The sequence below is a fragment of the Oryx dammah genome, unplaced genomic scaffold (assembly GCF_014754425.2).
Source record: "Oryx dammah isolate SB20612 unplaced genomic scaffold, SCBI_Odam_1.1 HiC_scaffold_8, whole genome shotgun sequence".
Lineage (NCBI taxonomy): Eukaryota > Metazoa > Chordata > Mammalia > Artiodactyla > Bovidae > Oryx > Oryx dammah.
Genome location: NW_024070192.1, coordinates 48,657,093 through 48,669,636, shown reverse-complemented (window position 1 = coordinate 48,669,636; position 12,544 = coordinate 48,657,093). Strand labels below are relative to the sequence as shown.

General features: G+C 51.1%; 1 protein-coding gene across 2 annotated transcripts in view; it reads right to left on the bottom strand.

The window, feature by feature from the left end:
• The window catches only part of ACACA (acetyl-CoA carboxylase alpha), a 242,720-nt gene that overhangs the window by 6,719 nt on the left and 223,457 nt on the right, over nt 1–12,544 (bottom strand). For both annotated transcript variants that reach the window (XM_040244115.1, XM_040244114.1), the window contains exons 52-53: nt 4,582–4,736; nt 3,552–3,722 (exon numbers count right to left, since the gene is read on the bottom strand). In XM_040244115.1, coding sequence (XP_040100049.1) covers nt 3,552–3,722; nt 4,582–4,736 — 326 coding nt within the window. The remainder of the gene's footprint in view (nt 1–3,551; nt 3,723–4,581; nt 4,737–12,544) is intronic.

The following is a 12,544-nucleotide window of genomic DNA, read 5'->3' as shown; positions in this document are numbered from 1 at the left end:
GTGGGCTGGGGTGGCCTGCTGGACCTCATTTCTGGAGAGCCGCCCCAGCCCTGATGCCCATGTTCCACCTCACCTCCTCCCTTCCTGGCCCTAAATCAGAAGTTTGGTGCCCAAGACTTGCTCACGGGAAGCCTGGGGACAGTGGAAATCAGATGGCCCTATCAGTGGTGCTTCTTCCTCTACCGACTTCACGAGGGCCTCCACTGGCCATTGGTCTTGTTTGGGAATCCAGAAGAATGGATTTGTAGCTTCCTGGGTAGTGAGGGAGCACCATGGCATCCTGGATCTTGGACAGATTAGGGCCAAGTCATGGGTTTCCCTGGTGGCTCAGCGGTGAAGAATCCGCCTATCTCCAGAAGAGTCCCCAACGCTGGGGACTCGGGTTTGTTCCCTGAGTCGGGAAGATCCTCTGGAGAAAGAACTGGCGACCCACTCCAGTGTTCCTGCCTAGGAAATGCCATGGACGGAGGAGCCTGGCGGGCTACAGTCCATGGGGTCACAAAGAGTCGGACACAGCTGAGCAACAAGGACGACAAGAAGGCCGAGAGCTGGCTGAGTGCACGGGGCGCCCGGCTCCACCGTTTCTGGCCGTGCTGTTACTGGGCCCGCCTTCTAACACGCCACGCTGAGGCGCCAGGAGGAAGCCAAGCACCAGACACGGGGCTGGGTCCTTACAGTGCCGTTAAAAAACGCCCCGACCCTTGTGAGACAAACAACATCCCTATTTGACACGTGAGGAAAGGGAGGGTTAAGTACGTCCGAGCCAGCAAATGGCAAAGCGGGGATCCAAAAACTGTTAAGATTCCAGAAAACACGTCCTTCTCAATTTCTTCTACTGGAGCTTGGATGGGGTGGGGGGTGGGGTGGGAAGTCAGCCTGTCTGAAAAACCACACCCCTTCAACCATGGATCTGAGAGTCAGCAGAGGAAACGTGCCCACGAGACACGTGTGCCTTGCTCTGACAGCCAGACTGAACCTAAGCTCTTGTTATCTTTTCAGGGAACAGTGGCGATGCTTCTCTTCTCTTCTCCCTGCAGTTAAACTACGAACCGTAAACCCTACTGTTTCCTACAGTGGGACTGCCCCTGTGGATTCAGAGTCGCATAACTCATGGCAACCGATTCCTCTAAGAGACAAAAGAACTCTGCCCCTCAGTTACACAGCATCACGGTGTCTTCAGACTTGCTGTCCCAGAATCTCTTTTTTCAGGACTAAGATTTAAAGAAAAGAAATTTCTATGAGAAAAAGAACGCACAGCACGGCCAACAGACGCCTACCCCAAGCATCCCTCCTCACCAGCAACCACAGTAAGGGTCAGAGGGGCCAAGCCAGGCCCCAGACCTTGAGCGACGACAGCGTACAATACCCACCCCCATCTGAAGAGCCGAGGGACGGTGCGGGTTTTGAGGTGCTCCCTCATTCCCAAGCACCGAGCAGGCTTGGCCCCTCCGAGGCAGCCACACGGCTTTTCAACAGGGCAACACTCTCTGCTCTCAAGGGCGCTGCAGATTTTATCACCTGCCTCGCACTAACCCAAGTTCTGCTGAGACCGCAGAATCCGGAAAGAGGTTTCAAAGCCGCATGGAGGGATCACCCACCCTTCCTCTCTCTCTCCCCCTGCCCTGAGGGCTCCAGGGGATGCTGCCTTCTGTAGATGGGGGGAGTGATACATTTGGGTCCCAGAGCCTCTGGTCTCCCCTCCTGAGCCGGGGTATCTTCTGCACTTGACCTTCAGCCAGGAGCATGCGCACATGGGCGGCTGTTCCCTCCATCGACAAGGGAGGCACGACCCGCTTCCCCACCAGGCCGCCCCTGGGGGGCAGGGGGCTGGGGCGCCCCTGAAGGGCCTGTCTCTGGCTTCCCGCTCAGAGGGGGCCCGCCTTCCTGCACCCTTGGGCCCGCCCCGGCCACGCACGGCTGTCAGTGACTAAGGCGGGAGGAAGGCCCTCTCCCGGTGGCCCGCGCACACTCCATTTACCTGGCCGGCCGCTCCGAACGGCACAACCACCTCTTATTTTACACTTGTGTGACTTTCAATGCCAACTTCCACACAAAACTGCCAGTGGCCACTGACAAAATCATCTCACTCAATTATGATGCCACGGACTGACCTGAACCTGAACCACAAGTCGCAGAAGGCTGTGCTCCCCGGCTGCACACCTGAAATATTTATCCAAGGCAGCTTTTCAGTCGTGAAGAAATGGGGGGCACTTAACACAGGGGGGAATCTTAGAATCACCCTGACCCACTGACTCTAAAACTGACAGCAGGCCTTGGAACTGTTTCCTGGGAACAGTCAGCGGAGACCTCAGGGGACACTTCCCGGGAGGAGGCCAGCGTGCCTGCCACCTGGCCCTCCAGGCAGCCCCTCAGCAACGCTCTAAGCCAGCAGTCACCAACTGTTTTCCGTTACATGGCTACCGGGAAGAGAGAAGTGTATTTCCAGCACGTACTACCCATATGCTGATAAAGTGTATGTGTGATGTTTATGATTCAATCCAGATACTCACTATGAGTAAAGGTTGACTGCTTTTTCTTAGTAAGAATAAATAGAAATAAAAGTTCCGACTTTTCCTGCCCGTCCTCCCGTGGATGGTCTTGTGCAGCCCACGGTTCCAGAGGCAGGAGTTGGGGCCTGGCTGTCCCAGCCACAGCCCTGGGGCAGGATTGCTGGGGACGCGGATCCTGAACTCAGCCCCGGGGAGGATGCGCCCGGCCCGGCCCGCCCCGAGCCGTCACCCCCGGGAGCTGCCGGACCCGCGGTTCCCTGCAGGGTGGACCTGAGATCGGGAAGACCTTCAGCAGGACCCTTTGTGCCATGTCAGGATCCCACCCCTCAGCACCACCCCCGAGGGGGTGGCACACCTCACACAGGTCCTGCTGCCCGTGAGACACTCAGTGGCTCCCGCAGAGCCCAGGACAGCCCAGCCCCTCTGCACGCTCCCCCGGCCCACACCACCCCGGCTCCAGGCCATCCTGAGGTGCCTGCGGTGCCCCACACGCGGCACCCCCGCCATCAGGCTTGGAGCATACTGTTCCTTCTGTCTGAAACATTCCTCCTTTCCCCCAGTCCGGCTTTGCCTCTGCTTCCTTCTTACTGTTTTCAGGTCTCTGCTGAGACATCACTTCTAGAAATCTTCCCAGACTCTGCCCTCCCTTCCCACAGAGCAGGTCAGGCTCTGTGCTTTGTGAAGCCCCGGGTTTGCCATGGTTGATGTTGGCCACTCTTGTGTGTGACCTCCTGAGGACTCAGTCACCCTGTCTTGGCGGTGGGCTCAGCGAGGACGGGAGCAATGTCTGCCTCTCTCCCTAGCCGGCATATACTGATTGAAAGCATTCAGGAAGGTTTGCTGAATGACTGAATGAGCTGCAAGGAACACCTGACCACCCCTCTCACAAGCCGCCAGGACGTGTTACTTCGGGGAGGACATAGGCTGAGGCCCGTGCCCCCTCCCCCCGCCGAGGCCCAGAGACTCTCAGACACCAAGCCGGGCAGTGCTGGGGTGGGGGTGAGGAGCAGTGTGAAGGTCCCTCCGGGGGCGCCCACCTACCTTCACGGTTCCCTCCACCTCCACAAACCAGCGCCTTAACATGGCCTGGATCTGGCCGTCGGTCAGCTCGGGGTTGGCGTTGTGGATTTTCTTCTTGACCAGGTCCTCCAGCAACAGCCGCCTCAGCCGCCAGTAGAAGAAGGTGCGTGAAGTCTTCCAATCCAGGATGTCCTACCCCGGGACAACAGTAAGCTCAGTCCCCCGAGCTTGGTGCCCAGGCGGAGGCACTCCACAGGCACAAATCCTACTCTCCAGTAAGTGCCTCGGAGACCTGAGAGCCGGCCACGAGCTCCCAGCCCCTGCAGACGTCTTCCCAGTTCAGAGCCACAGCCCCGCGTACCCCTGATCGCAGCACTGTGCAGGGATGGGCCTGGCTGACGGCAGGCCCACACGTGACCGAGATGTTCTGGGGCAGGGGGTGTCTCGAATTCCTAGATAGCCAGCATGTGGGACTGGTTTTGAGCAGATAGCTCAACTTGCATGCAGGTTTTGGGTTTTCCTGCTGGCCCAGATGGTAAAGAATCCCTTGCAGTGCAGGAAGACCTGGGTTCCACCCCTGGCTTGGGAAGATCCCCTAGAGGAGGGCATTGCAACCCACTGTAGTATTCTTGCCTGGAGAATCCCAGGGACAGAGGAGCCTGGCAGGCTACAGTCCACGGGGTCACCAAGAGTCGGACACGACTGAGCGACTAGTACTTCACTTTAAATGAGGACTGGCTGCTGCTGGACTTGACCCTGGAGGAACCCACAGCCTGAGGACCCCCGGGGCAGCTGTCCCCAGGGCACTGCGTGGGACTCAGTTTCCCGCCAGTAAAATGGAGCCCGCCTCCTGAGTCGTCCCCGGGAACCTAAATCATGAACTATTTTAGGACAGTAACGGGCATAGCAAAAGGACGAAGAGAACACGGTCTCCTCCACGCACTAGCGGACAGCTCCCTGCGAGGGAGCCTGTGTGCGCGCACGACAGGCGGACGCGGGCCAGAGGCACGTCTCTGACAAGCCGGTCTCGGAAGCGGGGCCGCACACTCACGTTAATGACCCCCTTCTCCTGCATGCGGCCGGGGGTGTCGTGCAAGTCCGCAAACTGCACGGCCACCTGGTGGTAGATGGGAAGGAGGAACTCCTCGCGCTCCTTCAGCTTGCTCTCCAGCTCCTTCCGCTCGGCGGCACTGAGCTCGGGGGTGCCTGCAAGGAGACAGACCGTCAGGGGCGGGGGGCCAGGAGCCCCTCCTCGGGAGCGGCCACGGTCCTGGGGGGCTCGGGGGCCCGGCTCTCTGCTGTCTTCGCCACCTCTGCTGATAACTGGACCCCGCAGATGCCAGACCTGCCGTGGGGCCCTTCCCGGTGGGAGTGACAGTCATACAAGCAGCCTCTGGGGGGCCCACACCCCAGGCAGGTGCCAACCACCTCCTGGAGGCCTCTCCCCATCTCACTGACAGGAGGCCTCTGGTCCCCTCGAAGGACACTGTCTGGCGCCCGGCGAGCAGCCCCAGAACCGCCGCCCTGCCCGGAGCATGGACCAGCTGCGGACGCCCTCCGCCTCCGCACACCGACCAGCAGCGCTTCCCTCTCCACGTCCGGTCACCTGCCCACCCGCCGAGGACCTGCTGTCTCCTCAGAGCTGGGAGCTGCCTGGCTTCACAGCTCTGAACTCACTTTTGGATACTCCTAACCTGAAATTTGTCAGAATCCACCCCAGTGAGAGCCTGAAGCACACGTCTCACGCTGGCTTGGTGGATTGGCCCGCCTCCTCGTCTCCTGCCTGGGCTCTTAAGGCCAGAGCCAATCCCTGACCACCGTGACAGGCACTCTAGTTCTTGGGCTAAAAGAAGAGGAGGAGAAAAGAGAAAGGCAGGGGACTTCCCTGGCGGTCCAGTGGCTGAGACGTTGCGCTCCCAGTGCAGGGGGCCCAGGATTGATCCCTGCTCAGGGAGGTGGGTCCCACATGCCACAACCAAGACCCACCTGGCATAGCCAAATAAATAAAAGCCAGTCCACAAACCCCATCTGGGTCACCCAGCTTACAAGCACATGGCACCCTCACTCAATAGATGAGACCATGGAATTACTTAGAACAAGGAGCCTCCCGCCCCGACTCAACAGTATCCCAGGAGAGGAGCTGCTCTGTTGTACTTTTTTCCCTAATGACTCTCAGAATGAGACTTGCAATCAATACCGAAAATTTAGCTGTCTGCCTAGCAAGGAGGCGTAAGTGTAGCTGAAGGAGCAATGTTGGCGACAACCTGAAGTGCTTGGTCACCAAAGCTGACAAACAACTGCATGGCCACAGGTGACGGCATGCAGAAGAGAAAGGCCTATTTCAAGCATGTCCATCTGGAACGGGCCTCGTTTTTTATGCCACTATGAATCACAAGTCGTAAACAGCCTTGGGCTGCTAAGCGAGCTGTAAGTATCATCCATAAACACATGTTAATAGAACAGGGGTGGAACTCTAGTACCTAGTTTCAGTTTATGAGGTTTTTGGATACCCAAGTCCACTCTTTTTTTTTTCTTTCTTTAAACCCATCGCTACTTTGAAGCTGTGATGAGCAGTGGGGAGGGCGATCCTTCCTTGGGCTCTCACACTGACCAATCACACTGGGCCCCTGACCCTTCAGCAGCCTTCTTTCCAAAGCAGGAACACGGCATGACAACAGCGGGCCCCTCACTGTGAGATAAGATGGAGGCCCATTCATTCCAGTCTGGGGAATTCCTGGGAGGGGAGCTGACCAGCTTCTGAGATGAGACGGTCACGGGTATAATACCCTTGATAGGGAAGCAAAGATCTTTTCTTCTCCAATAAAAGGAACCAAGAGATTCCTTGGAGAAATGGTTGATTCCAGGGCTGGGGCAGGAGAAATATTAAGATGAACCTGGAACATACTGTCACAAAATGTGGAAAAGCACTCAAAAACCGACCGGGCGTGTAACAAGGACATAGCAGGGACGTCCCTGGCGGCCCAGTGGTGAAGAGTCTGTGCCTCTGCTGCAGGGGGTGCAAGTCTGATCCTTGGTCAAGGAACTAAGACGCCACATGCTGTGTGGCCAAAACAAAGAACTTCTAAAAAAAAAAAAAAAGAAAGAAAGAAAGAAAGAAACTTTACAGTGGATTAACCCAGTGAACAAAACCTTAAACAAGGAGTCAAAGCTGACCAGCACCAAGAGCAGGACAAGCTGACGTCACATGCCTCCTAACAAGAGCCAGTGTGAAGGTGTTCCAGCAGGCTAAATCTGGGACAGTTTGAGCATCGGGCTGAATATTTATGGAATTAAATAAGAACCTGTAAGTCACCCTGACACATGTAATTAAATGGAAGAGAAGGGGAAAGAAAGCCCTCCCTCTCCCCAGACCAACAACTAATAGAGAAGGAATGGCAGAATTAGAAAATCACCATTTTACAGCCATCACAGTCATTGATTCTGCCAAGAATTATCAATAGATACTAAAACTAGTGCGTGAGCGTTTGACGAGGAACAGGATATTTACATAGTCTCAAAGTATCTCCTTACAAATTACTTATTAATTACAAAGGGGGAAGATGATGGAAACTTTACAGTGGATTAACCCAGTGAACAAATCCTTAAACAAGGAGTCAAAGCTGACCAGCACCAAGGGCAGGACAAGCTGACGTCACGTGCCTCCTGACAAAATGTCCCGAGGAGGACATGGCATCACCTTTGCAATATTCCTGCCAAAAATGCATAATCTGAATCTAACCCCAGGGAAATGTAACACAGACCCAAACTGTGGGACATGCTATAGAGAGTGACCTGGACTTTCTACACAATGTCAAGATCATGAAAGACAAAGCAAGGGCAAAGAACTATCCCAGATTAAAGGAGACAAAATCCTGGAGGACAAATTGCAACATGTGCTCTGAGATTAGATCTCAGATCTGGAACAAACAAACAAACAAAAAAGCTAGAAGGCTGTAAAGGACATTATTAGGACAGCTGGTAAAATTTTAATATGAATCATGGGTTAGATGGTAGTACTGTATCAGAGTTATAGCTTCTGATTTTAATAAATGTATTTTGCTGGTGTAAGAGAAAGTCTATTCTTAGAAACATACACTGAATATGTATGGACAGAGGAGCGTGATGTCTACAAATGATCTCAGACGGTTCAAACAAAACGCGTACGTGTGTGGGGAGAGTGAGCGAGGCAGCACGTGCGTGTGAAGATGGTAAAGCGAGTCAGACAAGATGGCAACAGTAGGTGAATCTGAGAAAAGGGTATCTGAAGTTCCCTGCACCATTCTTGTAACTTTTCTATAAAATGTTATCAAATGGAAAAAAGTAGAAAAATACGTGCCACTAAAAAAAAAAAGCTCATCTTGGCCCCCTAGCGCGTATGATCAGTTACCCAAAGCTAATACTTACGGGGCACTGCTCTAAGTGCTTTTCATCCATTAACCTGTTTAATCCTTACAACGACCTTATGTGGCTGCCATTCCTATTATCCTCATCTTACAGGTGAGGAAACCAAGGCACTGCTTGTTTATGTAACTTATCGAGGTCACAGAGCTAGAATGGGGCCAAGCCAGGCCCCGAGTGCAGCAGCTGGGCTCCTGAAGCTTTTGCACATTGTGCTGTGCGTGTTCCTGGCTTATGTGTACATGTGTTTTGGTAGCGGTATCCCTTAAAACTTCAGAAAAGGCTAAATCAGAGGACAGCAGATTCCTGCCTGAGGAAGCTGAGGCGCCACCTCAGTCTCATTCCACAACCAGAGCAAGACAACGTGGCCAATAAACCCCACTCTGTGAGTGGCTAGGACATCGCCCCCTGTTACAGGCATACCTAGAGAATACTTTATTGCTAAAAAATGCCGAAACAAGTACAAAAACATCAAATCATAACATCAAAGGTCACTGATCACAGATCACCATGAAGAATATAATAATAATAATGAAAAAGTTTGAAAATGCAATAAAGCTAGGTATACCTGTAATTGTACTTGTTATGGTGAAATCAAATAACGCTCTCAAGCAGGAGTGCACGCTACAGGGAAATCGCTGGTGAAAGGAAGAGTCAATCAAAGCAGCAGACCTGACTTTTTGTCTTATTTTAAGAAACTGCCACAGCTGCCCCAACCTGCAGCAGCCACCGTTCTGATCAGTCAGCGGCCATCAACATTAAGGCAAGACACTCCACCAGCAAAAGGATTATGATTCGCTGAAGGTGCAGATAAATGGTGAACACTTTTTAGCACTGAAGTCTTTTTAAATTAGGGTATGTACATAGTTTTTCAAGATAGTATAATGCTATTGCACACTTAACAGTATAGTGGAAGCATACTCTTCTATGAACTGGGAAACCAAAGAAGTCATGGCACTCACTCGATCAATATTCACTTTACCGTGGTGGTCTGGAACCGTGGCTCAGTGGTAAAGAATCTGCCTGCCAATGCAGGGAACAGGATTAGATCCCTGGGTCGGGAAGATCCCCTGGAGAAGGAAACGGCAACCCACTCCAGGACTCTTGCCTACAAAATCCCACAGACAGAAGGGCCTGGTGGGCTATAGTCCATGGCTCTGAAAAGAGTAGGACGCAACCTAGTGACTAAACCACAACTGGAACTGAACTCACAAGACCCTGAGGCCCTACGAGACCAGCAGGGAAGATCACAGCCCTGCTGGGGGCCCAGGGATGGTAGGGCCGAGCACGCGACTGAACGGGCTTCAGACCCTCACAGCATGCCCCCTCTAGGTCAACAACATCCATTCCGATATGTGCCCCGCGTGTAACACACACCATTTATTGAGCATTTCCCGTGCGCCAGGCGCTGCACTCCATGATTTCAGGAACACACAGCTCATAAGTCACCACAGCTCAGACTCGGGTCTGGTCAGCAGCTAACACTGTGGCTGCCAGCAGACCACCTCAGCATTACTGAATGCCTTCCAAGTTGCTTCAGTTACACCATCTCTAATCCTTATACTAACCCAACCTTACAGACAGGGTCTGAGTACACCAAGGCTCTGAAATGTGACAGAGACTTGCCCAATGGCACCCAGCTCTTAGGTAGAGAAGTCAGATTTACACTTGGCTCTGGCTGTCTTGGAAGCCTGTACGTTAAATAGTACCGAAAGTGGCTAAGCAGTGACCACAGGAGGGCAGTTGGCCAGAGTCTGGTCCAGTGTTAGGCAGAGTTAAGAGCACAGCTCAGCACTGGGTGCAGAGTGGGAGGACTTCTGGGCTTAGGAACAGGGCATTCTGGGAACAAGGCCTTGGAGGGATAACTGGCCCCTTTACCAGCAAGAGGGAAAAGAAGGCCAGTTCCCGGACTAACAAAATTCTCATCCACCCAGTCAAGCTATTCTAGAGCTCTGAAAGAATAATGAAATAAACCCCCTCCGCCTGGCCCTCCGGAAACTAGGAGGATCCCAGAGTATCCCCCGAAGCCTGCAAGGTCTGATTCCTTTGGCAATGCCTCTGATTACAGTTCAAGACCTACCTCCCCAAAAGCAGCAAAGCAAGGCAAAGACATTAGTAGAGAAGGTATGCATTTTTAAATGCCTGTGAGAAAGATGAGTGTACCTAAAGAGGGGAAATAAAAGATTTTCTCAATTTTATTTTCTACAAATAAAAAGGCTGCTCTTCAGCTGGTTACACACCCTTGTGCAGCACGCGGGGGCCCCTCTCCTTGTACAGCAAAGCAGCCAGTCCCGGTAATGATTTAGGGGAGATTAACAAATATGTCAATGTCTATTTTCTGCTTAATTTAAAAGCGGCGTCTATAAAGATTTTTGACTTCTGAACCCTGTTCTCCTGGAAGAAAGGAGGTAAGAATGAGGAGGGGGATAAAGAGTGATTATCCTATCATTGATCGTTTGTCAGGAGCATTTCTTATTCACTGGACTATTGTAAAAAGCTAAGCTCTCGATCAATCCTGTAAGCTCCCTGTACAATTAAATATCTTGGAATGGTTTTCTTTCTTTTCTAGCCAGATTGCAGGGGCCTCAGGGTTTTTAGGGAAGCAAGCCGGCGTGTATGCATGTGTTTAAGCATATGCCTCAGAGACAAAACTCATTCTTTCTAGAATCTTACTTTAGGACAAGGCTGAAATAGGAAAAGAGGTAGGTCACTCCCATGTCCTTCTTTCTTCCCCCAAAATAGAAAACCTAAAAATCCAGCCTTACAATGAAAAATGTTTAAAGAGGGACTTCCCTGGCAGTCCAGTGGCTAAGACTCTCAATGCTCGGGGCCTGGGTTTGGTCCCTGGTCAGGGAACTAGAGCCCGCATGCTGCAGCTAAAGATTCCATGTCTTGCCACAAAAAATCAAAGATTCCGTGGGCCCTAGCTAAGAACTGGCGAGCCAAATAAATAAGTAAGTATTTTAAAAAAATGTTTAAAGAGTTAAATGCAAGAAGAGATATTATTAGTGTGCTCTAATGAAAGGTAACATTATTGAGATGTTCCCATACACTCATGTGTAAGCACTGTTCATCTCCTTTCATCTTCACGACAAAAGATCGCTGTGACTTTATCGATGGGGAAACGGAAGCACGCAAAAAGTGAAGTCCAAGCCCACAAAGGCGGAAATGGTGGGGCTGGATCTGCACTTAGGCAGTCCGGCTTCAGAGACCATACTTTTGAAATGAAACAAGTTAAACTGACTTGCAAGTGTCCACAGGACGGCAGCCTGTCAGGTGTCCCCCTGGGGCCAGGAAAGAAGGAAAAGCCACCTCTCTCCTCCAGGAAGTCAAAGCTGAAGAGAAGTTTCAGAGGAGAACACTGATTTCAGCAGCAGAGGTGTTTCTACCCAGCCTTGACCCTGGGGGAGGCAGGAGGAGGCCGACCTTATCCTAGGCATGAGCAGACCATCCTATGGAGTAGGATTTGGTGGGGAAGGTGAGACCTTCAAAGCTCATAACAAAAGTCAGAGTGGTAGGTTAAAACTTCTCCGCTCAGCCAAAGGCACTGGGTGACCTTGCAGAAATTTCTTTCCTTTTCTGAGCCCTCGCTCATTTATGGAACAACCATCCTAATCGAGCAAATAGGAAAAATGTTTTATAAAAGAATGTGATACTGAAGAATGTGTGTTCTTTTAATTCTTAACTTTTTCTTTTCTTAGTTCTATGAAGAAGCCTGTGTAAATTTAAGCCCAATTCTAACTTTTATGGGCCCTTCTTCTTCCTCGGAAGAAAGCAATTTGCTTTGATTGGTTAAATACTTATAATGCTAGAGAAAAAGGACTAGATCACCCTCCCCACTAAGCTCCTGAATATCTCAGCTCTGAGAACACATACCCATTCCTCAACCTGGAGACTAAAAAATCAGCATAAAAAAAGACCGGAATCTTATTAAGATTCAGAAGTACAACCGTAAGTAGCTGTTTAAAAAGATCTATGTAACCCCATTTTCTATGCTGAAAGAAATTTCTCTACAAAGATAGTAAGATAGGATGCAAAGAAAAAAAAAAAAAACCCACCAACCCTGCAAAACGATTTCTGTACCCATAACGGGTGTGCCTTTCTTTACCCAAAAGCATTCTTGAAAAACTGTGTAAATCAGATCCTGTTTTTAATGCCTTAAGGGAGCTATTTAGAAGGAGCCCTGCAGTGACTCCTTTGGTAAAGCAAATAATCCTTTTGTAATGGGAATAATTTCTCCCAATGTATCTATTTTTTTTTCTTAAATCCCATTTTCATATATCTGCTTTTCTTCAGAGGGAGCTATACCTATCTAAATACAGCTGTATTTGCATATTGATTTTAACAGCAACCCTCTCAAGGGACATTTAACCCTGAGGTTCCTTGTTAGTGCTCTGCTAAGGTGTTAGTCCTCTACTGTTCATATTTTTAAAAATTCTTATAGTCAACCCAGAGATTTCCAAGTGGGACTAACAAACAGATATTAAATATATTACTTCCCCTGCAGCCTTGTCCCCTGGGCCGCCCTGCACACATCCCACACAGAAGGCTCAGCAAACAGCGCAGATTCTCTGAGTTCTAGTGGCAGGAAGCCTGGCAGTCTGTTTTCTTTCTCC